Below are 27937 nucleotides of genomic sequence, written 5' to 3' on the forward strand. Positions count from 1 at the left end.
ATACCGACCAACCCAAAAAACTGTGTTATTGAAGAAACGCTGAAAGGGCCTGCAATGACAACTGTGTAATGTTTCAATTAACCGGAAATAATTGCCGTATACTAAATAGTAAGGAAGCGTAATGTCATTTTTCTCTGAATATCAATGTTTACGTAATTTAACGCAATCTTTCGCAAACCTTTTATCAATTCACAATTGTATGAAAATTGTTTTTGCGCATCTCCACTTTGCTACATGTACTTTCCGTAGCGAAATTTTAAAACCATGTCCTTTCCATCGAAACAAAAAACGGAGAATGTGTCAAAGGGACCACAACCCGACCAAAGAGAAAACAGCCAAGTCATTATCGTGAAGATACATACATTGTGTATAATTGCGACATTAATTATCCTTTATCCCTACGTATCTTTATGCCAACGACTTGGCTTTGTGTTAAAATTGTGTCACAACATCAAAATTTTGGCAGACGGACATGTGTATACACATGCTAATGGCGTTATTTACAAAAACACAACTACTCACATTATATAAACACGATAAATGTAAATTCGATATAGTCTTTGATCATAAAATATATAAAACTTTGTGAATAATCATAATGCTTGTGTTATAACGCAAAGGTTTCAGATATAAATGGGTACAAATAAATATAGAACTGGGCATGCACAAAATAAACATAATTATATTGGACTATATATAGTGTCGGTTGTTTGATTGACAAATGGTTTGCATCAAAGGGCATGTTCTCCTTAGATTGGTTAGGCAGCAACCATTTGATTTTCTGGGGGGGCTATGGTTTTTTTTTCTGTGCAAACTTTTTTTTTCGCCTGCGGCGAAAAACAATCTATTTTTTTCGCGACAAGTCGAAAACAATTTTTTTCTTTCAATTTTAGCATTACATATAGTGGCAGCTGAGGGTGAAACAAACAATTTTTTTTTTCTCAGAATCAAAAACAAATTATTTTTTTCTCCAAAAACTGGAAACAAACTTTTTTTTCCAAAAAAAACCATAGCCCCCCCCCCCAGAAAATCAAATGGTTGCTGCCTTAGTTGATAGATTTTGATGGTTTGTAAGTGTTTTAGCTTGTTTGTTTATTGATATAGATTTAGCATATTATCAATATATGAATATTTCGGCAAGTTTTATTCGTACTGAAAGCCATGCATAATTCTTTTTATATTAATAATAGAAGTTTATAGATTTGAATTCAAGAGCACAGTTTTGTGATTTTCTGTAGAATGATGCAACAATTTGAATTTAAGTGCATGCAGTTTAAAGATTATTTTCATTATTCTGCAATGATTAAATTTTATTCCATAGTTTTACAAATTCGTAACTGGGATAATTCTGCGATGATTCAAATTCAAGTGCAAAGTGACGCAATAATTTGCATATAATTCTGCAAGTTCCAAATGTTTTTTTTTATATCTTGTGCACAATTTTTCAAAACTAACTTTATTTAGTTCAAAACCAATTGTGCTACGTTCTGTATGTCATTTCGTGGATGTCTACGTTTTTCTTCATTTTTTGTTCTTCTTTTTTTTAATCCGTTGCATAGTTTTGCTAGTTTCTTTGATTATGTGAACAATGTTTGATATTAGTCTACTGATATCTTGTGTATTGTGCACAGTTCTCATTTCATTCTGGTGCACAGTTTACAGTTTTGTATTGTTGTTTTTTTGTGAATTACTACATGCATATTTTCCTTAGAAACTTAGAAGGACTGATCAATTTGATAGTGGACATTTTCCTACCAGTTTTTAAGTATACGAAGAGGATTATTTTTTTAGCAACGTACTGACGAGTCGAGCACTTTTCAACAGAATTTTATAATTTGTTGTTTTGTTACATCACTCTTTTGAATTTTAGATGGATGATTATGTGTCAACAATTATATCAAACCCTGCATTCCTCATAAAACTATCCCATTCCAGAAACCTGTAACAGTTATTCTTAAATAGTTTTCAATGTCTGTCACGTGTCGTTTTGGTCATTGCTGTAGAACAAATCGGTCCCTTTCTCTTTTGTATTGTTTACTTAAATCAAGGATTTGTATAGTCTTATATATACTATACAAAACCTTGTTTAAATGTTGTCTTACCGGTTTATAAAGATTTATAAACTGTGTTGCGTTCGAAGCGCTTTTCTGGATAAACGTTCATCCGGAAAGCTGATACATTTTTTTTTATGTTAGCCAAGGGCAAGCACATAGATTCGGATTTAGGTTTTGTTCATTGTTGAAAGACGCACAATGTACGATAATTGTTCCGCTTTTTGTACTCAGTTTGGTTTTGGCCTTTGTCACATTGCATACATGATTGTCTGTTATACATTTTACTACTATTTTTCGATGTTGTCGACGTGTATTTTTCCGCCTAGCAAAAGTTGAGCTTTAAATTTTGTTAAAATGCCATGATAAAAAAATAACTGTTCCTGTAGGAAAAAAAAATATTCTTACAAAATAATTCAGCATCAAAGTTTTCCTGACATCTTTTTTGACAGCTTCAACTTATGTTGGGTTTTTTTCATGTGAGACAAAGTTTTAAAAATGTCGTGTGTAGTTATTGTGTTTATCTTATTCATATCAAACTCAGTGATAATGCTCACAGATGATTTTTCAGTATCATCAGCCAAAAGACAAATTTCAGATTCATCAAGTTTTATTAGAGCCGACAATAAGGCATAATTTTATTTTGCCAACGCCAGCAAAATAGCATCTGCCAAATAAAAAAAATAATTATTAAGACTATTTTGTATATATATATGGGATAAAGAAAAGCCTGAGCAAAGGTAACGTGAAAATAAAAAAAAAAGATAACGTTGAGTATTTTAATATTTATATACATGTATATGTTTTGGTATTCAGGTCGTCCATACATTGAACAAAGGAATTTCTGTTAGAAAGTAGTTTGGGAAATCCACTAGTTTATTCTCCGAATTAAATAAATGAATGAATTAAGTTTAACATTTTAAAGAGTGCTTTGAATTTTTTTTTCAGATATTGATTTGAATATTTTTTAGATAACATCAAAATGACGAATTCAGAAATACAGTTTCGTTTTATCAAGATAACGATATATTTTTATCGAGATCTCGATATCTTTAACCGAGATAACGATTTAATAATCCGGGATCTCGTTTGAATGAATCGAGATAACGATATAATAATCCGAGATCTCGATATAATAAATCGAGATAACGATATAATAATCGAGATCTCGATATAACAGTTTTGTTTTATCGAGATCATGGTAAAGCGGTAGTGTTTTATCGTGATCTCGAATAAAAAAAAAAATTCTTGTTTTTTTGTGTCCCTTACGGCTTCCGTAGTTTAACGAAAAGGACGTTATTGTCTATTTTTTCATATAATTTTCGTTGGTAATTGTTTGATAAAAATTAAATCATTTGTGTGTTTTTAAAAAGGTGTGTAATATCGCAGAGATAAAGATGACATTTGACGTCACTGAAACTTTTTCCGCACAAAATTTGATTGATTTCTCTCACCGAATTGGATAAGTCCTGTCCATTTGTGGATACAAAATCCTGTAAAGGTATGCAGGAACATATATATTAAATATACTGTTCCCGGAGGTATGACCACCAGAGGCGGATCCAGAACTTTTCCTAAGGAGGGCCCCGCTGACTGACCTAAAGGGGGTTGGGGCCCCGCTCCAGTCATGCTTCAGTGATTTCCTATATAATCAACAAATTTTTTCCCACGAAAGGCCCCGCCCCCCCCCCCCCTGGATCCATGCTATGACCACAGGCACTTGTGTCTATCCATTGGAAGACCCACTATCAACGTATATTTACTCAGAAATATACGTTGATAGTGGGTCTTCCAATGGATAGAAACAAGTGCCTGTGCCCCGGGTATGACAGTAGTGATAGTGTTTGTATTCCCCACTTACGGGCATTGTGTTTTTCGGTCTGTGCATCAGTTCGTCCATCCGTCCGTCCGTCTGTCCCGCTTCAGTTTAAAGTTTTTTTTACTTATTACCGCATTTGTACTAACTTGAGCAACACAACGGATGCCACCAGTGGAGCAGGATCTGCTTACCCTTCCCCAGCACCTGAGATCACCCTTAGTTTTTGCTAGAGTTTCTGTTGCTTATTCTTTATTTTTTTCTATGATGTGTTTTGTGGGGCCGGTTTTGTGTATTAATTTTTTTCTTTTCTGTCCAAAGTGTTTTCAGTTTCTTTTTGATTTATGAGTTTTAATGTCCATCTGGAACCTTATCCCCCTCTTTGGTCAAGGTAGACTAGTTTTTGATAAAGTATAGATGCCAAATCAACTGGAAACTTACACATGCTCCTTACCTGTTACCTGTACCTGTCTGGTAGGTTCACCCTTTCTAACCCAGCAGACACAACAACGTTGAATCAACATTGAATAAACGTCAGATTTCAACGTTGAATTCATGTTGAAAAGTAGTGTTGGATTGAAAATTGATATGACGTTGAAAACATAACGTTGTTTCAACGTCAGATTTCAACGTTGAAAATATGTTGAATTTTGGTCTAAATTTGGTCGAGGTTTGTTGAAAACAAGTCGATTGGTGGTTGAATTGTGGTTGTTGTATGTTGAAATCAGGTCGAATGTTGGTTGTTCTGTGGTAAGTGTATGTTGAAATCAGGTCGAATGTTGGTTGTTCTGTGGTAAGTGTATGTTGAAATCAGGTCGAATGTTGGTTGTTCTGTGGTCAGTGTATGTTGAAATCAGGTCGAATGTTGGTTGAAGTGTGGTTAGTGTATGTTGAAATCCGGTTGAATGTTGGTTGTTCTGTGGTCAGTGTATGTTGAAATCAGGTCGAATGTTTTTTGAACTGTGATCAGTGTATGTTGAAAATAGGTTGGATGTGTGCCCAGGTAAACTTTTAATGTGGTAAATGTGGAGAATAGGATGTTGAACAATGGTTGAATTGAGCTTTTTTAACAGCTGAAATTATTACCCTTTATTATATCCATCAATGCCATTTTATGCGTAATAAAACTGTCGCACAACTATATGTTGGTGGTTGGTGTACATGTAGTTTGTAGTTCTGTTGGTATACATTTTTGTGCCTTCACTTTTCTTAATAGACATGATCTTGCTTTACCTATAACTATTATGTTCACACTCAAAATATGTTTGTGACATAACACAGTAGTTATATAACAAGTTACCCACATATGCCCCCTACAATGTCAAACAAACACAATTAATCTGATTACTTAATTTTATTTTAAAAAAAATAGTCCATCTGCAAGACATCTTGTACTGTTGTTCCATATTGTGGTCTCTAATTTTTACATTCGAAACTTGTTACTACAGCATCTGCAACCGAAAAAAAAACTTATTGTACTATCTTTTACATAATTTGGTTAATTTCATTATGCAGCCCAAATAAAGAACACTAGTGTCATATGAATGATATAGTTATTTCTTTAAATATTTATCAATAGCTATCATGACAGGTTTTTTTTAAACTTGAGTTCAGATAGTAAATAATAAATCAATTTAATAAAAACAAACCTAAAGATTTTAGTAGACAAAGATGCAGGGCCAATTTAAAAGAAAAAAAACAATGGTGTATATTTCAATACTCACCTCTTATTATTTCAATCGGTCAAGCTTGGACACCATAGACATATTTATTCTTTTTACCCGAGATGTACTTTACAGACATGGATTTTTTGGTAAGACATCATCTAAAAAAAAATACGTTTATTTAATTACAGCATTTTCAAATTATTAATGCCCTCCTGAACTAATGAATAAACACGCTTACAAAATTTGGACATCCAAAACCTTTCATTGGGGACTTTCTGTTTTTATTTTCCTCGGAGATCACTATAATCTATTGTTGTGATCTTACATTTTTTCAATAATTGGTTGAAAAACTGTAAGTCCAATAATTATTATTGTAGCATTTAGCATGTAGTCTGTCCAGTCGAGAATCAAACATGATTCTGGAATCAGTGGCAGATCCTGAAATTTTCATAAGGGGTCCACTGACTTAATAATAGAGGGAAAGGGGGGACTCAAGTCATGCTTCAGTGATTCATTATATAATTAACCAATTTTTCCCTCTCAAGGGGGACCACAAGCATTGAGATTTTGACAGTCACTCATCTTGAGATACAATACTGCACCACAATCACCGAGATCTTGACAGTCACTCATCTTGAGAAACAATACTGCACCACAAGCACCAAGATCTTGACAGTCACTCATCTTGAAATACAATACTGCACCACAAGCACCGAGATTTTGACAGTCACTCATCTTGAGAAACAATAATGCACCACAAGCACCAAGATCTTGACAGTCACTCATCTCGAGAAACAATATATGTCATACTTTACATCTAATTTTTTCATGATCTTTCATCAATAGATACTTTCAGCATGGTTGCTAAACTTTGAACCTGTGTTTACATTTTTCTTTAAACTGCAATATATTCCCGTCTTTCGTGATACGTCTTATTTAATTTTCATTTACATGCATATGGATTAAGTTTAGACATTAAAAATAAAAGAATATTTGTTTTATTTCCTTGACTTTTTTTGTGCTGTAATAATTCAATACGGTCAATTGATAAAGCATCTATTTAGAGTTATCATATACATGTAGACCACTTTGAAAATGGACAGATCATTGTGTATTAATTTGTTATGGTCACACATGTTTCTTATCTGCTGTATTGCTTCATTGATAAATCCTCGGAATACATGCTGGAGTGACATCTATTCTGACCCAGAGAAAAGAATTTGTTTGTTTTGAATGTGTTGCAAGGTCAAGAATGCCATGTGTTGTAAATCTTTGACTTGTAATTATATCAGCATATAAAACATGTAAAAGAACTAGTATGAGATCGCATAGGTGAACTTCAATATTATTATTTGCCAGACGAATATAGTTTTTTTTCAATTTCAACCGATGTTCCATGATATATTATGACTCCGCGCCCTCCCAGTATCTGCAATGATAGAATTCTTTGCCATACGCTTTTGCTTTAAATTACCAAATCAATGTTCATAAAATCACTCTCCCTTTTCAAGTCTTAACATAATAAGTTGCCGCACCCAATCAATGTACAAATATATCTTAAGGTCAACCTTGCTGTTCCCCGAGACTACAAACACATGTGTGTATAATCATAAATTATATCTGATCTGCTTAAATCACTATACTCATATCATGCATATAATTACGGTAAACGCTACAATATTGTATATCTTAAATTATCATATAGCTATCATTAAATTAAACAAGAAATGAAAATTATACTTACTTTACACTGCTGAGAGCAACTCTTAACTTGATGTGGTAATCAAATTGGCGCAAATAAATTCAAAATGTCGGTCTTCTACGCATGTGCCAATCAGAAAAAGATATCCGTTTCAAGTAATTATAATAATTATAATAATTTTATCGCAATTTAAAGATTAATTTATATATGAAACAGTAATCATTGAATTCATTCAAAAACATTATTAAACCAATAAAAAAGTAATCATTTAAGCAAAAAGGGAAATACACAAAATTTGGTTCAATCTCATCTCGAAGTTGAAATTTTGGTCGACACTTAAAGTCATCAACCTTAACTAAACCGTTTATCAACGTTATATTTTCAACCAATTAAAGCATTGAAAGCATCAACTCAAATTGAATGTTGATTCAACGTTGGCAGTTCAACGTTGAAAATTTTAACCACAAATCAACGTTGATTCAACAACGTGATTTAAACGTTAATAGAATTGACGTTGATACAACGTTGATTTTACGTTGATCAACGCTACAACCAAATTTCAACATATTTTCAACGTTGGTTCAACGTTCTGTGCCTGCTGGGAAGGGTCTCTCCCAATGGGATTTATTTAGGTAAGTTAGTATTAAATATGTACATTATTTACCTGTTTACAGTTGTAAATGATATGATCTTTCTTATTTTAATGCCAAATAAGAGTTTTAACCCCCAATTTTACAGTCCACTGAACATAGAAAATGATAATGTGAGCGGGGCATTCAAGTGTAAGTGGGCCATTCCTGTACTATACCTATCAACACATTGAATTTTATACGCCTATAATGGTATACCGTTGTCCATCAATCCATCATCAACATGTCGGACAATAAGTCAATGAATCTTTGGTGAATTGTTTATAATCTATTGACATGAGCTCCCTTTCGATTTTTATAAATTTCAGAATTCAAGTTTCTGAGTTTTCACATTTGGTTTTTTTTTTTTTTTTTTAAAGGGGGAATTTTCAAGTTTTTGGACAATAACTCAAAAATACTTGCAGCAGTTTGCAAGAAACTTTGTCATGTTTGTTGAATTGTTTTGATTTTTATAGATTTTAGATTTTATGTTTCAGAGTAATGAGTTATGTGATTTTGTTCATAAAATAGGGGGGATTTCACAGTTTTAGTACAATCCTTTGAGCAGTTATCATGAATGTTTGGTGACTGGTTTATATCTATTTTATATAACATCCGTTTATTTTTTTTATTTTTTTATGATATGACATTGAGAAGTTATTGTTACATTGTATTATTTGAAAAGCAACAGGCATAGCATGCGCTCATGGCACAGCTGCTTATTTATATAATTGCATAAATATAATATCACATTTTAGTCCAAATTTACAAAATCACAATAATCTGATTATAAAAAATTATAAATGCAAGCAATAATTTCTGAATTTTCAGTATATTGGCTGCCAAAACATGTTCCTAATTTAAAAAAAAAGATGAATTTTGTTGTTACAGGACAATGTCAGATGACAGATTTTTCTACACTATACCTGTAGAATGGAGAGGATTATTCCAATCTGCCATGAAATCTAATAATACTGTTTTAAACAGAATGAATGCATGGTATGAAGAACAATGGTCATCTAAGTATGGAGGACTATTGCTATGGACTGATCTTATACAGAGTTTGTTGGCAGAAGAACCCGCCATCAAGGAAGGAGAACTTATATTGTAAGTTTTAATTATTAAATACCAATACATATACAATATCTTGTATTCAGTTGAATGACAAATATAATTGGATATTTAAGTTTATCTATGCTACCAAATATAGTCTACATACATGACATATGCCACAAAAATGCTGTGAAAACAAAAATCATAGATTTGCAAGTGCCATATTTCATCAAATTCATTCCTTTAATTTTGAAATAATCTGTTTAATGCCATCATTCAAGTTAGACAGCATTCAAGAGAAAAAATAATACCTAATCATGCTGATTTGCCATATATAATTTCAGAATTTTGGGTAATTTCATTATTCATATCACCAAAATCAAAATAACATCACATCATTGGGTGAATTTCCATTTTAAAAGCCAAATATATGCCAAAAAACGTCACTTTCCAAATGGTTTTTGTCAAAAATGAAAGTGGCCACATCGGTGTTCATCCTCAACCTTTATATATGTTATGTATTATCATCAAATACAACTTACATTTCAATATTATGAATGACCACGAATGTGGCCACTTTCATTTTAGACGGAAACCGTCTAAAATTTAACTAAAATGCTCAAATTGTGAAGATTTCAGAAATTTAGCATGACTTAATGATGCTAGAACCCGATATATGTGCATTGTATTGTCAAAAACAGCCCATATTTATGTAGCAGAAGCATTCTACTTTCCAGTAAATAGCTAAAAGATTACATTTTCACAATTTTGTAAAACTGCTATATTTTGGGGCCAAATAGGGGTCTTACTGAATCTACTCCTTTCTTAAATTATGTTTTTCCCAATTAACATGAAGAATTGAAACAGTAATAAGTTTGGGTTTATATTATCATGATTATACATGTTATATCTCCAAAACAATAAACATGATATTGAAAAGAAAACTTCTACCACTTTCACCATGAATTTTATATTTCAGTGTTACAAGATACAGCCAACTACCAGGATTTCTACAACAAGGTTTGCTGGCATTTTTGTTGCATCATAGACAATTTATTCCGAAGTCAAGTCTAAAATATTTTCTGGAAGGAATAGGGAATTCTATGCAAGTGGACTCCTGGGTTGAAATTCTGTACAGAATGTTACAAGCATACCTGGTATTACTTAAATTCTTATGTTTTAGCTTTATCTTTAGTAATACATGTATAATGAATGTAGTGAAATGGGTTTTACTCAGCTTTTTTGACAAATTGTGAATACTCTTGTGTGACAGTGCAAATTTATAATGGTCTGAAAATATAAAAAAGAAGATGTGGTATGATTGCCAATGAGACAACTGTCCACAAGAGACAAAAATGACACAGACATTAACAACTAAAAGTCACCGTACGGCCTTCAACAATGAGCAAAGCCCATACCGCATAGTCAGCTATAAAAGGCCCTGATATGAAAAGTTCATTTAACGTTTATACATTGTACTCTAACCTTTATCCATTTCCTTCATCAGAATAATTGTTCATCAACAATGTCACAGTATACGTAGGCAAGACTTATCTTCACATCCACAATGTCACAGTATACGTAGGCATGACTTATCTTCACATCCACAATGTCACAGTATACAATGTACGTAGGCAAGACTTATCTTCACATCCACAATGTCACAGTATACGTAGGCAAGACTTATCTTCACATCCACAATGTCACAGTATACGTAGGCAAGACTTATCTTCACATCCACAATGTCACAGTATACGTAGGCAAGACTTATCTTCACATCCACAATGTCACAGTATACGTAGGCAAGACTTATCTTCACATCCACAATGTCACAGTATACGTAGGCAAGACTTATCTTCACATCCACAATGTCACAGTATACGTAGGCAAGACTTATCTTCACATCCACAATGTCACAGTATACGTAGGCAAGACTTATCTTCACATCCACAATGTCACAGTATACGTAGACATGACTTATCTTCACATCCACAATGTCACAGTATACGTAGGCAAGACTTATCTTCACATCCACAATGTCACAGTATACGTAGGCAAGACTTATCTTCACATCCACAATGTCACAGTATACGTAGGCAAGACTTATCTTCACATCTACAATGTCACAGTATACGTAGGCAAGACTTATCTTCACATCCACAATGTCACAGTATACGTAGGCAAGACTTATCTTCACATCCACAATGTCACAGTATACGTAGGCATGACTTATCTTCACATCCACAATGTCACAGTATACGTAGGCAAGACTTATCTTCACATCAACAATGTCACAGTATACGTAGGCAAGACTTATCTTCACATCAACAATGTCACAGTATACGTAGGCAAGACTTATCTTCACATCAACAATGTCACAGTATACGTAGGCAAGACTTATCTTCACATCAACAATGCCACAGTATACGTAGGCATGACTTATCTTCACATCAACAATGCCACAGTATACGTAGGCAAGACTTATGTTCACATCAACAATGCCACAGTATACGTAGGCAAGACTTATGTTCACATCAACAATGCCACAGTATACGTAGGCATGACTTATCTTCACATCAACAATGCCACAGTATACGTAGGCAAGACTTATCTTCACATCCACAATGCCACAGTATACGTAGGCAAGACTTATCTTCACATCCACAATGTCACAGTATACGTAGGCAAGACTTATCTTCACATCCACAATGTCACAGTATACGTAGGCAAGACTTATCTTCACATCCACAATGTCACAGTATACGTAGGCATGACTTATGTTCACATCAACAATGTCACAGTATACGTAGGCAAGACTTATCTTCACATCAACAATGTCACAGTATACGTAGGCAAGACTTATCTTCACATCCACAATGTCACAGTATACGTAGGCAAGACTTATCTTCACATCAACAATGTGACAGTATACGTAGGCAAGACTTATCTTCACATCCATGTTTTTCTACCATTTTCAGGTCTGTTTTTATTTACATAAATTACATGTACATGATGTTATGGTATATTTTAGATACTCGTGTCAAAAAATGAAAGAATTTCTTTGTTATTATTTATGTGCCATATTTTCATCAACATATCAATCATGTCAATCTTATTTATTTACCTTCATTTCACTGATATGGACTTTATTTATTTACCTTCATTTCACTGATATGGACTTTATTTATTAACATGATTAATAGGTTTCTACCGAAGGACAAAAGAAAGAATACTTACAGTATGAATTTACACCTGGAAACCAAACCTATGCTAATTCTGTTTACCAGCAGCTTCAGAATTCTGAAATTAAGACCTCTCCATGGACAATAACAGCACAGGTTAATTTCGGTATGTCACTTCATCCAGTACTTGCAATGCATTTCAATGATAATTTAAGGTTATTAGACATAAGAAGATGTGGTGTTAAACCATTCAAACAGGAAAACCAAGGGTCTAATCTATATAAGAAACAAGAAACAGTTAAGAACCATATCAATAAACAACAACCACTGAACAACAGGAGTCAATTTCACAAATAAACTTATGACTAAGATTGATCTTAAGGATGTTCGCTACTCTGTTTCAAAATAACAAGCTTTTTAAAAGACTGCTATAAATTGATAGTATATAAATAAAGAAACTAGAAAAGCAGAAAAAAACTAGGGGTCCGTGTGCTTGTTTTCGAGATTAAAGACAGCTAAAATTTCGCGGGAAATATTTCTCTCTAGATTTTTTCTACAATTAACATTGTCATCATTTGTCTTTCAAAAACCATGAAAAAATAACAAGGATTTTATAAAATTTTCAAATATGACTTATAAAACTGTATGTTTTAAAATTATGAAAAGAAAAATAGGGCTTAATGGGTAAAAATTTTAATGGGCACTAGATGGATAAAACCAGAGGATTTCAAATATCTGACAAAAATTCAAAAACAAGAGGAGCGAACATCCTTAAGTATACTGAATGGTTCATGACATACAATCAATCTTAGTCTTAAGTATTTTTGTGAAACGGACTCCAGGTTTCTGACTTAGGACTGGTGCAAATTATATTTTTGTAACTGATGATGCGGTTGAACATTTGAATCTTTATTTGCACTAGTGCAATACAACAATATTGCACTGAAACTTTTCATTATGTTCTGTGGGATATATTATGTTAATACACAATGATATTGCATGAATATTGGTCAATAAAGACTAACAATATCATATCTTTTGTAAGTCACTGGAATTGATAAATATATGTTTTAGGTATCATATGTACGCAACACATTAAAAAAATATTTTTAATGTTTTAAGGTTCAGTTATACAAGGCAATGCTGATACCCATGAAAAAAAAGTTGAGGAGGATGATGACATGGAAGGAGTTACCTCTCCTGATAATGGAGTTATCTCCCCTGACAATGAAGGAATGACCTCCCCTGATTTAATCATGCTAGAGGAGGAACCACTACAGAATTTGCCAAGACTTGAAATACAACCTCTCACTCAAATGGACCATTGTAAGATTAACCTTATTGTTTTATCTTATTGTAAATTTCATGTTATATACGAGCAGAAATAGATTGATCTCCCCCTATATAGCCTGCTCAATTATTCAAAAATTTCAGTGCACAAAAAACCATGACTTAATGAATTCAAATTTATAGTGGATAATTATTACACAATGGTTAACAAATAGTAAATTCAACCACAGATATGTTTGCGGCTCCTGGTTTTCTTAGGTAAGTATAAAGTAAGCATTATTGTTCTTTTCCAATGATCTATAAAAAGATTTTATTTTCCTGTATGACATAATACAAAATACTTACTTTTTTCACTTCACATCACAATAGTCAGATGATGATGATGATGATTAATGTCCAGTAGCAAATTTTGCCAAATAAGAGGAAAGCAAGAAAATTAGACATTTTCATGTTCATAATCTAAAGTCAACAAATGAATTTTGACCAAACAAAGCTACTTCAGATATCAAGGTAACCACACATTTGATTATAAAAAAAATATTTTTTTTGGAGTAAGTTTAAATTGCTAAGAATAAGAGCAATGAAGAGGAAATCAGTCCACTTGTTATTCAAGAGAACCAGGTGGGAAACTGAAAATCAGTTTGATTTTGATTTTTTTTTTTTTAAACATAACTTTATTATTATTTTTTGTTTAGCTCAAGTAACTTGTATGATAGAAGAAAAGTCACAGACAGATATACAACTAGAAGATTTGGTATGCTTAGTCTTTATATATGCAACTATGTTTTAAAGCATCTTTAGCTCACCTGGCCTGAAGGGCCAAGTGAGCTTTTCTCATCACTTTGCCGTTGAGTTTGTGTTCGTCGTCCGTCGTTGTTATCTTTTACAAAAATCTTCTCCTCTAAAACTACTAGGTCAAATTAAAGCAAACTTGGCCACAATCATCATTGGTGTATCTAGTTTAAAAATTGTGCCCAGTGACCTGGCCAACCAATCAAGATGGCCACCATGGCTAAAAATAGAACATAGTTTGTAGATTTTGGCTTATATCTGTGAAACCAAAGCATTTCGAGCAAATCTGACATGGGGTAAAATTGTTTATCAGGTCAAGATCTATCTGCCCTGAAATTTTTAGATGAATCAGAGAACCTGTTGTTAGGTTGCTGCCCTGAAGTTAGTAATTTTAAGGAAATTTTGCGGTTTTTGGTTATTATCTTGAATATTATTAAAGATAGAGATAAACTGTAAACAGCAATAATATTCAGCAAAATAAGATTTACAAATAAGTCAACATGACCATGAGTAATTGCCCCTTAAAGTCAATTTTTAACATTTTTTTCTAAATTTTTGTAATCTTCTACAAAAACTTCTTCTCTTAAGCTTCTAAGACAAATTTAACCAAACTTGTCCACAATCATCATTAGTGTATCTAGTTTAAAAAATGTGTCTGATGACCTCGCCCGTGAACCAAGATGGCCGACATGGCTAAAAGTAGTACATAGGGTAAAATGCAGTTTTTGGCTCATATCTCTGAAACCAAAACTGTGGATAAAATTGTTCATTAGGTCAAGATCTGTCTGCCCTGAAATTTCCAGACCAATCAGGCAACTTGTTATTGGGCTGCTGCCACTGAATTGGTAATTTTAAGAAAAATTTTGCAGCTTTTGGTTATTATCTTGAATATTATTATAGATAGAGATAAACTGTAAATAGCAATAATGTACAGCAAAGTAAGAGCTACAATTAAGTCAAGTTGACCAAAGTAGTCAATTGACCCTTTAAGGAGTTATTGTCCTTTATAGTCAATTTTTAACAATTTTCATTAATTTTTACAAAATATTTTCCACTGTCACTTCCAGGCCAATTTCATTATAGATAGAGATAATTGTAAGCAGCAAGATTGTTCAATATAGTAAGATCTACAAACACATCACCAACACGAAAACACAATTTTGTCATGAATCCATCTGTGTTCTTGTTTAATATGCACATAGACCAAGGTGAGAGACACCGGCTCTTTAGAGCCTCTAGATTAAAATCCTTTAATGCAAATTTCTATAGGATTGACTTGTGTATATACCGCAGGGAATGTACATACTTATCATAATTATTTTATTTAATTTTTGGTTGACTGTTATATTCTAATATGTTTTCAGGTATTCATTGTGATATATATTTCCCCTTTCATTGCTTTTAATTTACATCATTATTCTATTTAATTTCTGTTTCATTCTTATGTTCATATATATATAATTGCTATTATTGTATGCATTGTGATATATATTTTCCTTCAATTTTATATGTTAAGCACTTAGAGTATTATGTTTATTAGATAGGCCCTATATAAAATGATAAAAGTTAGGTAATAATAATAATTTAACAATATTTTTCATCTAGACATAGACATAAGAGATGTGGTAAGAGTGCCAATGAGTCCAAGTCCTAATTTTTTTTAAATAAACCATTATAAGTCACAGTAGGGTCTGCAACACAGAGCCTTGGCTTACACCTAACAGCAAGCTATAAAGGGCCCAAAAAATGACAAGTATTAAACCATTCAAATGTGACAAACAATGGTCTAATCTTTATAAAAAACGAGAAACAATAAATAACCAAATCAACAAACCACAACCACTGAACATCAGTTTGTAAGAAAATATCCTGTTTTCCATATTTTATTTTAAAATGGACTTAGTTTTTCTTCAAGTTAACATTACATACAGTCTGCAGTTAAAGGTTTAAACATTTATTAGATACATAAACTATCCTGGATTTTTACCAAACTTTGACAGAATCTTCCTACAATCAAAAGAAAGTATCTAGAGTAACATTTTTATTAAAAAAAAAAAAATTTGTTGAGCCTGCGACAAATAGCAAAAGTAGGTGAGACACTGGGTTCCACAGAACCCTTACAAATTCTTTTCATTTCTATGTTATATAATGTACAATGTACATATTATGAAGAACTCTCAAAACTTTAATGCAGATTAAATGTCATCCACTGAAAAAAGTACAACTATAACAAGAAATATTAATAATTAATAAATCAAATACATCTAGTTTATTTAAATATAGCTGATAATGGTTGATAAATTTTTTTCAAGTAAATGCTTAAAACAATGAACTATTCATTTACTTCTAGGAAAAGATGAAAATGATAAAAGATAGATGGGAAAGTGGAGAAGATGCTGAGGTTCAAGATGAGATTGATTTAATTTTAACTTCAAATACAAGTGTGGTAAGATTAAATAAATAATATACATAGTGGAGAGCATTTCACTTACAAAATACAAGTGTGGTAAGATTCAATAAATAATATACATAGTGGAGAGCATTTCACTTACAAAAAAATGTTTGGGAGAGGGGAAAAAAAAGTTTGAGTGAATTTTACAAAGCTAATGGTGTTAATGTATAGTGAAATCACAAAAAAAGGAAAGACAACAAACACAATAATCTGAAGTTCATTGAAGGATATGAAATGTTTTCAAGTATTTTTTAGTATCTCAATCGAATATTTTTTATGTCATTGACAAAGAGTGATTGTTTTCCAAATGATATTTTGTCAATTCACACAAAAATGACGTCACTCGGAGCATGATCAAAAAACTTAAAACATGCTGATTTTTAAACTCTAATATTTTGGAAGCTTCTAGAATATTAATTTATTTTTACAGGTAGAAATGCTGTGCAAGGAAGTGTGTATTGCAGACATATCTGAGACTGCCATGGCAACAGCTTGTAATCAGATACAACAGCTAGATAGAATGATTTCTCATAGTAACTGTACAGTTATGTTGTCAGCTTTATTACTGCAGAAGGTATTTTTAAAGGCATACAATACAGTTTTGATCCCATAAAGTTTTTTTTCTTCGCATACTAGCTATTTTTCACCTAGTAGTTTATTCAAATATTTAATTTAAAAAATACCTGCATGTGCTACTTTAAGAAACAAATGGGATCGAAATTTCAGACATTTATTCAAAATTTCATGTTTTTATTGGACATTTTTATTCCTTCGAAAACATACCTAACTTTTTTGTTTCAACTGAATTTGAAAATAAAATGTTTCTAGTCTGTTTCTTTTATTTATTGTCTAAAAAATTGCATAGTTCTAAAAGTTAAAAAATGTGCTGAAGGCATTTGTTTCAAAACTTCTTTTTCTAATTATTACTTTTTTCAGGTTATAGAAATGAACCAAAGTGCATCAAGAATTTTAACAGGAGTAGTTGCCATGGTGTCAGAATCATTTTCTAAACCTCTGATTGGTGGTGTTTTCGTTCCTGCTATTGTAAATCCTCAGTTTGGTAAATTGATATTATTGTGTAAATTTAGTATTTATCTTATGGCTCTTCTGTAGTGGAGGGTACATTAAAGTTTATCCCTGAGTGTCCATCTATATGTACATCCTGAAATTGGTCTTCATTCTCTAACTATAGTTTGCCTCTACTCAATATTATGAAAATTATACTCTATGCTTATTAATAGTACCACAAAACTATTTATCAATGTCAAATTTGAGAGGCGTTACTTTTATAGTTCTGGAGTTATGCCCCTTTATAACCTTATATCCAAGCTGGCGCATCTTCTGTGTCCAATAGACACATTATCTGTGTGTTTTATTTAATATATTTCATATAAATAAACCAACCCTCCGAGAAATAAGTACATGTATCAGTTATTACAATAATTGAGATATATGTGCAAAATCAAAGAGCAAAAGACACATCACAATAGGTCTTGCTAAACAAATGTATAGTAGTCAGTGTCTTCCCTAGAAAATTGTTGATGCATCGTTGGTCTAAGGTTAATTTGCAATGTGGAGTGCAGCGTTGTTTTGTAGAATTATTGCTATTTATACACTAAGGAAATGAATTGTGCATATCAGTTTCAAAACTTCACATAAATCTGCAATACAGTCAGGAACAATACGGGCTGAACAATACTTAACATTTTCTCCAAAGGTCAGTCTGGATCCAAAAGTTTTTTTCAAGGGCCCTGTAGATATTTTTTTTAGTATTATCAGTTTCACCCGAAGAAATAGTTTTTCATGAATAAATCTTAGCAGTTAATCAAAATGATTTCCAAAATGAACTTCTTACTGTCTTTAAATAACAATGAAATGTAACTGTTTCCTGTTAAGGGGTTTCCTGAATTTTCCCGCCAAAAAGCACATGACTTTCAACAATTGTAAACAAAGCATTCAATTTGTGATCATGGATTACAACTTTAATTAATTTAATTTGGATATAGATATTCAATTTAAGGTACAGTCAAGCAATGTTTTTACTTTCTTCTGGATTAGAACTAGTTTGAATGATCAGTTTAAAAAATCAAATAATCTTTGACATCAAAACAACAGACGATCTGAAATATATTATGAATATTCAGTGACCCATAAATTTTTTGAACTCTGCTACGGAGGTCAAAATTACATCATGTTTCAACCCAATGATGTGTATTCTCTGTTACAATTAATCAACTGCGTTTGATATAAATATTTCAATAAATTAATGATGTCAGACTTTAAATATGACTACAAATGTAAAATTTATATTGCAAAAGGTTTACTTTTTAGCTCACCTGGCCCAAAGGGCCAAGTGAGCTTTTCTCATCACTTGGCGTCCGGCGTCCGGTGTCGTCCGGCGTCGTCGTCGTCGTCGTCCTGCGTTAACTTTTACAAAAATCTTCTCCTCTGAAACTACTGGGCCAAATTTAACCAAACTTGGCCACAATCATCATTGGGGTATCTAGTTTAAAAAATGTGTCCGGTGACCCGGCCAACCATCCAAGATGGCCGCCATGGCTAAAAATAGAACATAGGGGTAAAATGCAGTTTTTGGCTTATAACTCAAAAACCAAAGCATTTAGAGCAAATCTGAAATGGGGTAATATTGTTCAACAGGTCAAGATCTATCTGCCCTGAAATTTTCAGTTGAATCGGACATTTCGTTGTTGGGTTGCTGCCCCTGAAATGGTAATTTTAAGGAAATTTTGCTGTTTTTGGTTATTATCTTGAATATTATTATAGATAGAGATAAACTGTAAACAGCAATAATGATTAGCAAAGTAAGATCTACAAATAAGTCAACATGATCAAAATGGTCAGTTGACCACTTTAGGAGTTATTGCCCTTTATAGTCAATTTTTAACCATTTTTCGTAAATCTTAGTAATCTTTTAGAAAAATCTTCTCCTCTGATACTACTGGGTCAAATTTAACCAAACTTGGCCATAATCATCATTGGGGTATCTAGTTTAAAAAATGTGTCTGGTGCCCCGCCCAACCAACCAAGATGGCCGCCATGGCTAAAAATAGAACATAGGGGTAAAATGCAGTTTTTGGCTTATAACTCAAAAACCAAAGCATTTAGAGCAAATCTGACACACAGTAAAATTGTTCATCAGGTCAAGATCTATCTGCCCTGAAATTTTCAGATGAATCAGACATTCCGTTGTTGGGTTGCTGCCCCTGAAATGGTAATTTTAAGGAAATTTTGCTGTTTTTGGTTATTATCTTGAATATTATTATAGATAGAGATAAACTGTAAACAGCAATAATGTTCAGCAAAGTAAGATCTACAAATAAGTCAACATGACCAAAATGGTCAGATGACCACTTTAGGAGTTATTGCCCTTTATAGTCAATTTTTAACCATTTTTCGTAAATCTTAGTAATCTTTTAGAAATATCTTCTCCTCTGAAACTACTGGGCCAAATTTAACCAAACTTGGCCATAATCATCATTGGGGTATATAGTTTAAAAAATGTGTCCGGTGACCCGGCCAACGAACCAAGATGGCCGCCATGGCTAAAAATAGAACATAGGGGTAAAATGCAGTTTTTGGCTTATAACTCAAAAACCAAAGCAATTAGAGCAATCTGCCATGTGGTAAAATTGTTTATTAGGTCAAGATCTATCTGCCCTGAAATTTTCAGATGAATCGGACCACCCGTTATGGGGTTGCTGCCCCTGAATTGGTAATTTTAAGGAAATTTTGCAGTTTTTGGTTGTTATCTTGAATATTATTATAGATAGAGATAAACTGTAAACAGCAATAATGTACAGCAAAGTAAGAACTAAAAATAAGTCAGTATGACCAAAATAGTCAATTGACCCCCTAAGGAGTTATTGCCCTTCATAGTCAATTTTTAACAATTTTCTTAAAATTTGAAGATTTTCAATAACATTTTCCACAGAAAGTACTGTTATAGATAGAGATAATTGTAAGCAGCAAGAATGTTTAGTAAAGTAAGATCTACAAACACATTACCATCACCAAAACACAATATTGTCATGAATCCATCTGTGTCTATTGTTTGATATTCACATAGACCAAGGTGAGCGACACAGGCTCTTTAGAGCCTCTAGTTATTTTTCACGGAAGGATATTGGAAGCTGTGTCAGGCTATGATATTTATCATTAAAACAATTTAAACTCCCGATTTCTATTATGTAATCAAAGTCTTGAATGTTGTTCTATCTAATTAACGGGGTTGTAAAATCAGAGCGTTGCATCTAATTAAGATCAATTATCAGTCCAGTGAGTTTGAAACACCTGTAGAGTTTTGTCACTTGTCACAACATTTTATAAGATAATAAAAATTTCACACATAGCGGGATGCATTGCGGCTATGATAAACGCATGGCGGCTGAAACTGTATGCGTAGTGGTACCGCAATGCATGAATAGCCTATTGAAAACACCGGTAGTACATTTTCATTTGTAATTAAAACTAATTTTAATTTTATTTCATCAGTGGTGCCAGCATTAACTTTTTGTATTAAACATGTATGAAGGTAGAAAAGCTAACCATCCATGTTTTGTATATATCTACCTTATAATCAGAAATTACATTAACAGGATTAAAAAATTTGAGAAAATAATTGTTCAATTTTCATAATTAGGTGATTCAGTCGTGCATTATGAGTTATATGTCAGCTGCACCTAATAAATGTGGTAGTTTACAATGCAATACATGAATATATAAAAAAAACTCATAATGATAATGACAATTCATTATTTTACAACAGGAACCTATCAAGCTGACCTTATAATTAAAGTATGCAAGGAGATATTTCATAATACAGACAAGTTATATTTTCTGGAGTAAGTATTAAAATTAAGGTTGTTCGCTCCTCTATTTCAGAATAACAACCTTTTTAAAAGACTGTAATTAATTGGTAGTCTATAAATAACTGAACTTAAAAAGCAGAAAAAATGATAGATCTGTGACCTTGTATTTGAGAAATAACATAGTAAATTTTGATTGAAAACTATTCTCTCTTGATTTTTCGTATTTTTAGTTCTAGCATCCTGTTTCTTTCAAAAACTATGGAAAAGTAACATGGATTTTTATAAAATTTTCAAAAATGGATTTTAAAACTAATTATGATGAAAATAAAAGGAGATGTAAGCGAGCACTTTTTTTTAAGAAACTACATAGATAAATGTAGAGGATTTCAAATATCTGACTTAAGCATCAAACACAAGTGTATCAAATATCCTTAATGTCCTGTTTAGGTGACTGATTCTGATTGTGTTTGCAATAGAGAGAAATAGAAATTAGAATAATTTATTTCCATTTTCTGTAAACATGGTAAAGTTATTTTAAGTTATTTCTTTTATGTTGTTCACATTCAGTTAATAATTTAACCTCTGGACCTTGACATTATGCAAGGTTCAAAATGAAAGATGTTTTTTCAATGGACTAATCTAAATGTTAATTAAATGGTTAATTTACGAATTAATGAAGTATGTAATTTTTTCAGGCAGTTGTTGAAAAAGTCTATAGATATTACAGATAATCATATTTCTGTTTTACATGCGTTGTTTGAAGGAAAGGTAATTATTATTTATTTAATTTTCTTCAATAAAAGCCTCAGTGATTTAAGCCTTTTGGTGTAATCATTAGAAATCCATAAACAAATCACCAAATTGAAATTTTAAAATGCACCTCACGAAAGGTTACAAATGATTACTTTTGTCAATCAGTTATGATATGAATGTAAATGAAATACTTACATAGGTCTAGTGTATTAAATGTTTTTACAAAAAAAGAAGGGTCCTAAAAATTTGAGCATCTGCACAAGATTGACAAATGACTGAATCAATTGCCTCAGTAAAGAACTAAATGCTCTTAAATGCATGTAACAATTTGTGACTAATTCAATCCTTTTAAATCATTATTTTGAAAACAATGCTTGATAGTAAGACATTGTAAGCAGTAAAAATGATCTGAAATACTAGATCTAAAATATGACAAATATGACCAACACCATTTAGTTGATGGCTAGATGAGGTATTGGTCTTGAATGATAATTTTTTTTTTTGAGCCTGTGACTTTTGTCACAGAAAGCTTGAAATAGGGATAGTGATCCGGTTGCGGTGGCCTTAGCTAACTTCTTCAAAGCTTTATATTTTAGAAGGTAGAAGACCTGGATGCTTCATACTTTGTATATAGATGCCTCATGTTATAAAGTTTCTGTCAGTCACATGTCCAATGTCCTTGACCTCATTTCCATGGTTCATTGATTTTTCGAAAAAAAGTTAAGATTTTTTGTAATGTTAAATTCTCTCGTATTATAAGTAATATGATAACTATATTTAGTAAGTGCGTACCTTGCAAGGTCCTCATGCCCATCAGACAGTTTTTACTTGACCTCGACCTCATTTTATGGATCAGTGAACAAGGTTAAGTTTTGGTGGTCAAGTCCATATCCCAGATACTATAAGGAATAGGTCTAGTATATTGGGTGTATGGAAGGACTGTGAGGTGAACATGTCCAACTGACAGGTGTCATCTGACCTTGACCTCATTTTCATTATAGTTAAGTTTTTGTGTTTTTGTCTGTTTTTCTTACATGTCTTATACTGTATGTAATAAGTCTACTATATTTGGTGTATGGAATAATTGTAAGGTGTACATGTCTAGCTGGCAGGTGTCATCTGACCTTGACTTCATTTTCATGGTTCAGAGGTTAAGTTTTTGAGTTTTGGTCTTTTTTTCTAATACAACATGCAATAGGTTAGCTATATTTGGTGTATGGAAATATTTAATGATCTATATGTCAGTCCTGCAGGTTTTATTTGACTGTGACCTCAGTTTCAAGGTTCATTGGTCGGTGTTAAGTTTTTGGTGTTTTGGTCAGTTTTTCTTTAAAAAGAAATACTACCCGATTTTGTTCTTGTACCAAGTTATTTTGTTGTATGAAATTGTTAGCTGTACATGTATGGTTCATCTGACCTTGACCTTAATTTCATAGTTCATTGTTCAATGTTTAGTTTTCTTGCTCAATGTTAAGTTTATGTGAAAGTTGTAATAAAGCTTTATATTTAGGACTATCAAAATAATATCAATAATTAGTAAAGAAGCCAAGACATTTCCTGTTTTACATTTACTGAACAAAATCTAAGTAAAAGCTTATATGACTGAGCCATGACGTAAGTTTGAGGTTTATGTGTATATTAGATTAGTATAAAATGTAGGGACAAATTTATAGTCTCTTGAATAAATTAAGGTGTAATTTTGCATAGGATTACATATATAAGAGTTATGGGGCAACTCATAAAACTGCACACACTATCAACACACTCATACACTAAAATGAGGAATAAAACAGTAAAAATAATTTGTTTATTAACGTGCCACGTATTGTTTGCAACAAGAATTATTCATACACAATATACTTACATAATAAAACAACCAATATCCAGCAGTGTTATCAAGCCAAAAATCTGACTTACGAGACACCCTTTCGGTGAGACTATCTAACTTGGTACAAGAACAAAATCAGGTAGTGTTACAATTCTTTTCAAGAACTTTCTGATAGTTGAAATTGTTTACACTATTTTGTCACTTAGTACTAAACCATCATGAGTTATTAATACATTTAATGTTACATTAATTTCAGGTAGATATCAGTGATAGCTTACTTCTGACAGTATTGGAATCTTTTAAAATATATGGATGTAAGCTGGAGAAAAATTTAAAGTTTGGAAAGTTAATTGTGGCATTGGTCAACAAATATGGTGCTCAAGTAAGTCCTTTAAAACATTTGGTAGGCATTAAGGATGTTCGCTTGTCATGATTTGGAATTTTTGTCAGATTCTTGGAATCCTCTTACTTTATCTATTTGAATGCCTTAAAAGTTTTTGCTGATTGACCCCTAATTTTCTTTTTAATAGTTTTTGAGAACTTTAACTTGATAAACAATGATAAAGCTATGAAAAGTCAAAGGAGAACATTTTCCCCACCAAAATTTCAATGGCTAATATCTCAAAAACCTTGACATTGACCTCTATATATTTTTTTACTTTTTTGATTCCTTAATTAACCCCCTATCAGTATATACTAGTTTTATGAAAAGCTTGTTATTTTGAAACTGAGTAGCAAACTTCCTTATTAATACATTGTTTGATTGAAGACTGACTTAAATAAGTGATTCTTTTAAGTTCTTATCTTAAGGTGGTGTATGGGAGTCTAAAATAAAAATGATAGAATTTGTTCATACTTTGCCAAAACGTAGTATCTATTGATATATGTTCAAAAATATAATTAAAGTGATAGGTCACCGTGCATTTTCTCAAGCTACAGGTGGTGACAAAATCACACATTTTGTATGGATTATAAAGGAAAAAACACCATTTTGTGATTAGAAACTAAACGAAATGATAGAATTGCAAAATAAATTAGGAAAAGATAGCTTTCAGACAATGCGTTGAGAAAATCAAAAGGAAAGATAGGGTCACCGTACATTTTTCCGGCTAAAATACTAAATAGAAAAATTCCATGTAGAATCCTTCAGAAAATGTACTGTTTTAGAGTTACCTCCCCTTAAAAATGCAAATATAAAAACATTCAAAAAACAACCAAAAATAATCAACACTCGTAAAAATACTAATATTTATAAGTTATATTGTTATAAATTGGTTCTTTTAAATGAAAATTCACATTAAATATCTGCATTCCTGCATCCAATTTTGCTAACTTGTTAGAAAATCTAGACCTTAGATTCTCTGTTTTTTACAATCCAAGATGGCGGAAGACACCCATACCACCTTAAACCATTTTAAAAGTCATTAAATGTAGCTGCCATCTCTTTTTAAGTTAGTCCTGTCAGAATTTGTCGCTCTGTTATACAATCTAGGAACACATTTGGTTACTATTGATAATTTTTCATCTTTAGTCAATTTTACATATATTTGTACATCAGTGATACAGCACACACCCACGTAAGTTTAGGAATCTGTATGTGTTTACTTAGTCCTCCAGTCATTTGTCCAAATATTTCCATCACTATTCTCTTAGGTACTACTGAATGACATATTTAGTCAACAGCATGGTAGTGGTGGGTTGGAAAACGTGATCAAATTTCTTATCTATCATACACCTACTTCCTGTTTGATGATACTTTGAATATGTGATAACATTTCTTACCTATCAGACACCTACTTCCTGTTTGATGATACTTTGAATTTTTCAATATGTTGAAGTTTGGACACTGAATGTTAAGGAATCAACAATAAATTAATCAATATATTTAATTTCTCTTATTTATTTTTATTCATGTATTACTGGACAGTAGACATGGTATTTTCTAGGATGGGCAGCTTGGCAATGATAAATTGAAGTGTGTAGGTGTTTTGGGGATTAGTCAGACACACACACTTGCAGTTTGCCAAACTTAGGAGTGGGGCCAGTGGCGGTATGTCAACCAAGTTTTTCTTGTTTTATCTTCATCATGTAAGATTTTATAGGTGTGTAATTATACATTTCAGATGAACAAAGAACATAAAGAGATTTTGACCCAAATGGTGATGTCACACAAGACATTTCTGAAGAAATCTATACAGGCTGCTGTGGTTAAATTAAAATGATATATAAGAACAAATACATTTACATGGAATGATGTTTAAATTTACCCGATAATTAAAGGATTTATTGTGCAGGAATAATAATGGTATCTCTGAACTGTTGTATCAAATTCTATCATAATTTAAGTCAAATTATCAATGTATTAAGTTGCATTAGGGGTAAAATATAGTAAAATGTTACGATCAATATTTTTAGTTATTAATCTTAACAAGGGCCAAAAAGTTTGTTGGATCGCCTTTTTTTGTAGCTGACCATTTTTCTCTCGGTCATTGGATTAAAGATCAATGACAATAATGAAATTACAAATATTGTTTCAAGATTAATTTTGTTTGTTTGTTTTAAAACAATTAACTAGTATAATTTGTTATGAATTGAAGAACACTTTTTAGTTTGATATGTTATTGCTTTGTATTTAACATCCAACATCACAACATTGCTAGATCTCATCAGAGTTTGAGACAACTCTTCACCAGAGACCAAATGATAATATTGTTAACAACAATTAGCAAAACCAATACTGCAAAAATAGTAAAAGGCCCTAAAATGGCAAATGGCAATCAATTCAAACGAGAAACTAATGACCTGATTTATGATCAAAATTGACAGTAATTTCTTGGAACAAACTACAACCACTGTAATACCAGCTCCTGACTAGGGACAGGCACATACAGAATCTGAAGGGTTAGACATATTTGATGATACCAAACACACCCCTAACCTGGGAAAGTGAATAACATTACACCACAAGTATAAACTATAAAAATCAGTTGGAAAGGATTTTACTCATCAGAAAAATACAAAACAGAAAAAAACCTGGAAAAAAACCACAAAAGATACAAAGTACCTTTCTGAGATTACTCACAGTAACCAGTTGCTTACTTCTAGTTCAAAGCTTATGACAACTAATAAAAATTGATGTGTTTAAAATTGGAAAGTTGAAATCATCATGTTGTCGAAACAGTTATTACGATTTAGAAACTGACGCTGTTAAGCTGAAAACTTTTTATTGTACGAGAATCTTCCCAAACACTGTTTTTCTTCTGTACAAATCTCCTTCGCAACCGTTAAAGATTACGACAAAATTATTTCACCAATATGCTCGTTATATCCTCAGGATGATAGATTCAAATTTAAAGTATTAGTAGTCTATTTGTTTCATCAAGGGAAAGTTCACAAGATATGAAGCTGATCTACTTTCAAAAGTATCCTTTATTTCAAGTTCACCGGGATATGAGATGTAAACCCTAATCGAAAAGTGGGTTATTGATAAGGAACATCATCACTATTGCTGAAAGTGAAAAATTCTGCTTCATATGAGTATACAAGTAGTGGTGCAAAATCAGTACTCATCAAAATATTGTCTGCTAAAAGAAAATCCACCAATATCAATAAATATGTTGCAATCAAAAAGCCCAGCATTTTGATAATTTCATCTTAGGAGTATTTGTTATTATGGGATTTGATGTGGTTCTTCCAAAGTCAGATTTTTCATAACTTACGGAATATAACCTGTGATACAGCTACATTTACTATGATAAGTCAAAAACCTGAAATCGTCAGTCCACTCATCCTAGAATTTCACTTTGCTTGTTGTTGTTTGTACTTATATTGAAGGTGTGCATGTGGTCAAGGTTTAGGTTTTGGTTTTGATTAACATTTGCTCTTTTGGGAGA

At 32.1% G+C, this 27937-nt stretch overlaps 1 protein-coding gene and 1 long non-coding RNA gene across 3 annotated transcripts; one reads left to right on the forward strand and one right to left on the reverse strand.

Annotated features, from left to right (window-relative positions):
- Positions 1-3432: 3432 nt before the first annotated feature.
- LOC143082538 (uncharacterized) lies at positions 3433-26450 on the forward strand. 2 transcript variants are annotated; one of them, XM_076258253.1, is made up of 13 exons: positions 3433-3552; positions 8757-8972; positions 9898-10075; positions 12122-12266; positions 13223-13426; positions 14086-14144; positions 16533-16628; positions 17065-17208; positions 17571-17694; positions 21421-21496; positions 22159-22231; positions 24301-24426; positions 26168-26450. In XM_076258253.1, exons 2-13 carry the CDS (start codon positions 8761-8763, stop codon positions 26264-26266), a joined length of 1536 nt encoding a protein of 511 aa, XP_076114368.1. In that variant the 5' UTR covers positions 3433-3552; positions 8757-8760; the 3' UTR covers positions 26267-26450. The 2 variants fall into 2 exon arrangements, with proteins under 2 accessions (XP_076114368.1, XP_076114369.1); XM_076258254.1 differs by having other exon boundaries at positions 3499-3592.
- LOC143082537 (uncharacterized) lies at positions 5207-7809 on the reverse strand. Its single transcript, XR_012980414.1, has 3 exons — positions 7279-7809; positions 5592-5692; positions 5207-5318 (listed from the first exon to the last, which is right to left on the reverse strand). It is a non-coding gene; the product is annotated as an uncharacterized LOC143082537 (long non-coding RNA).
- Positions 26451-27937: the final 1487 nt, after the last annotated feature.

Source organism: Mytilus galloprovincialis, chromosome 7, assembly GCF_965363235.1.
Source record: "Mytilus galloprovincialis chromosome 7, xbMytGall1.hap1.1, whole genome shotgun sequence".
NCBI lineage: Eukaryota > Metazoa > Mollusca > Bivalvia > Mytilida > Mytilidae > Mytilus > Mytilus galloprovincialis.

What these genes read in the sequence shown, in the direction of transcription:
- LOC143082538 (XM_076258253.1), top strand. Translation starts at nt 8,761, where the DNA reads ATGTCAGATGACAGATTTTTCTACACTATACCTGTAGAATGGAGAGGA. An exon ending in AACAGCACAGGTTAATTTCG is followed by an intron (nt 12,267 to 13,222) that starts GTATGTCACTTC and finishes TAATGTTTTAAG; the next exon opens with GTTCAGTTATACAAGGCAAT. An exon ending in TATTGTAAATCCTCAGTTTG is followed by an intron (nt 17,695 to 21,420) that starts GTAAATTGATAT and finishes ATTTTACAACAG; the next exon opens with GAACCTATCAAGCTGACCTT.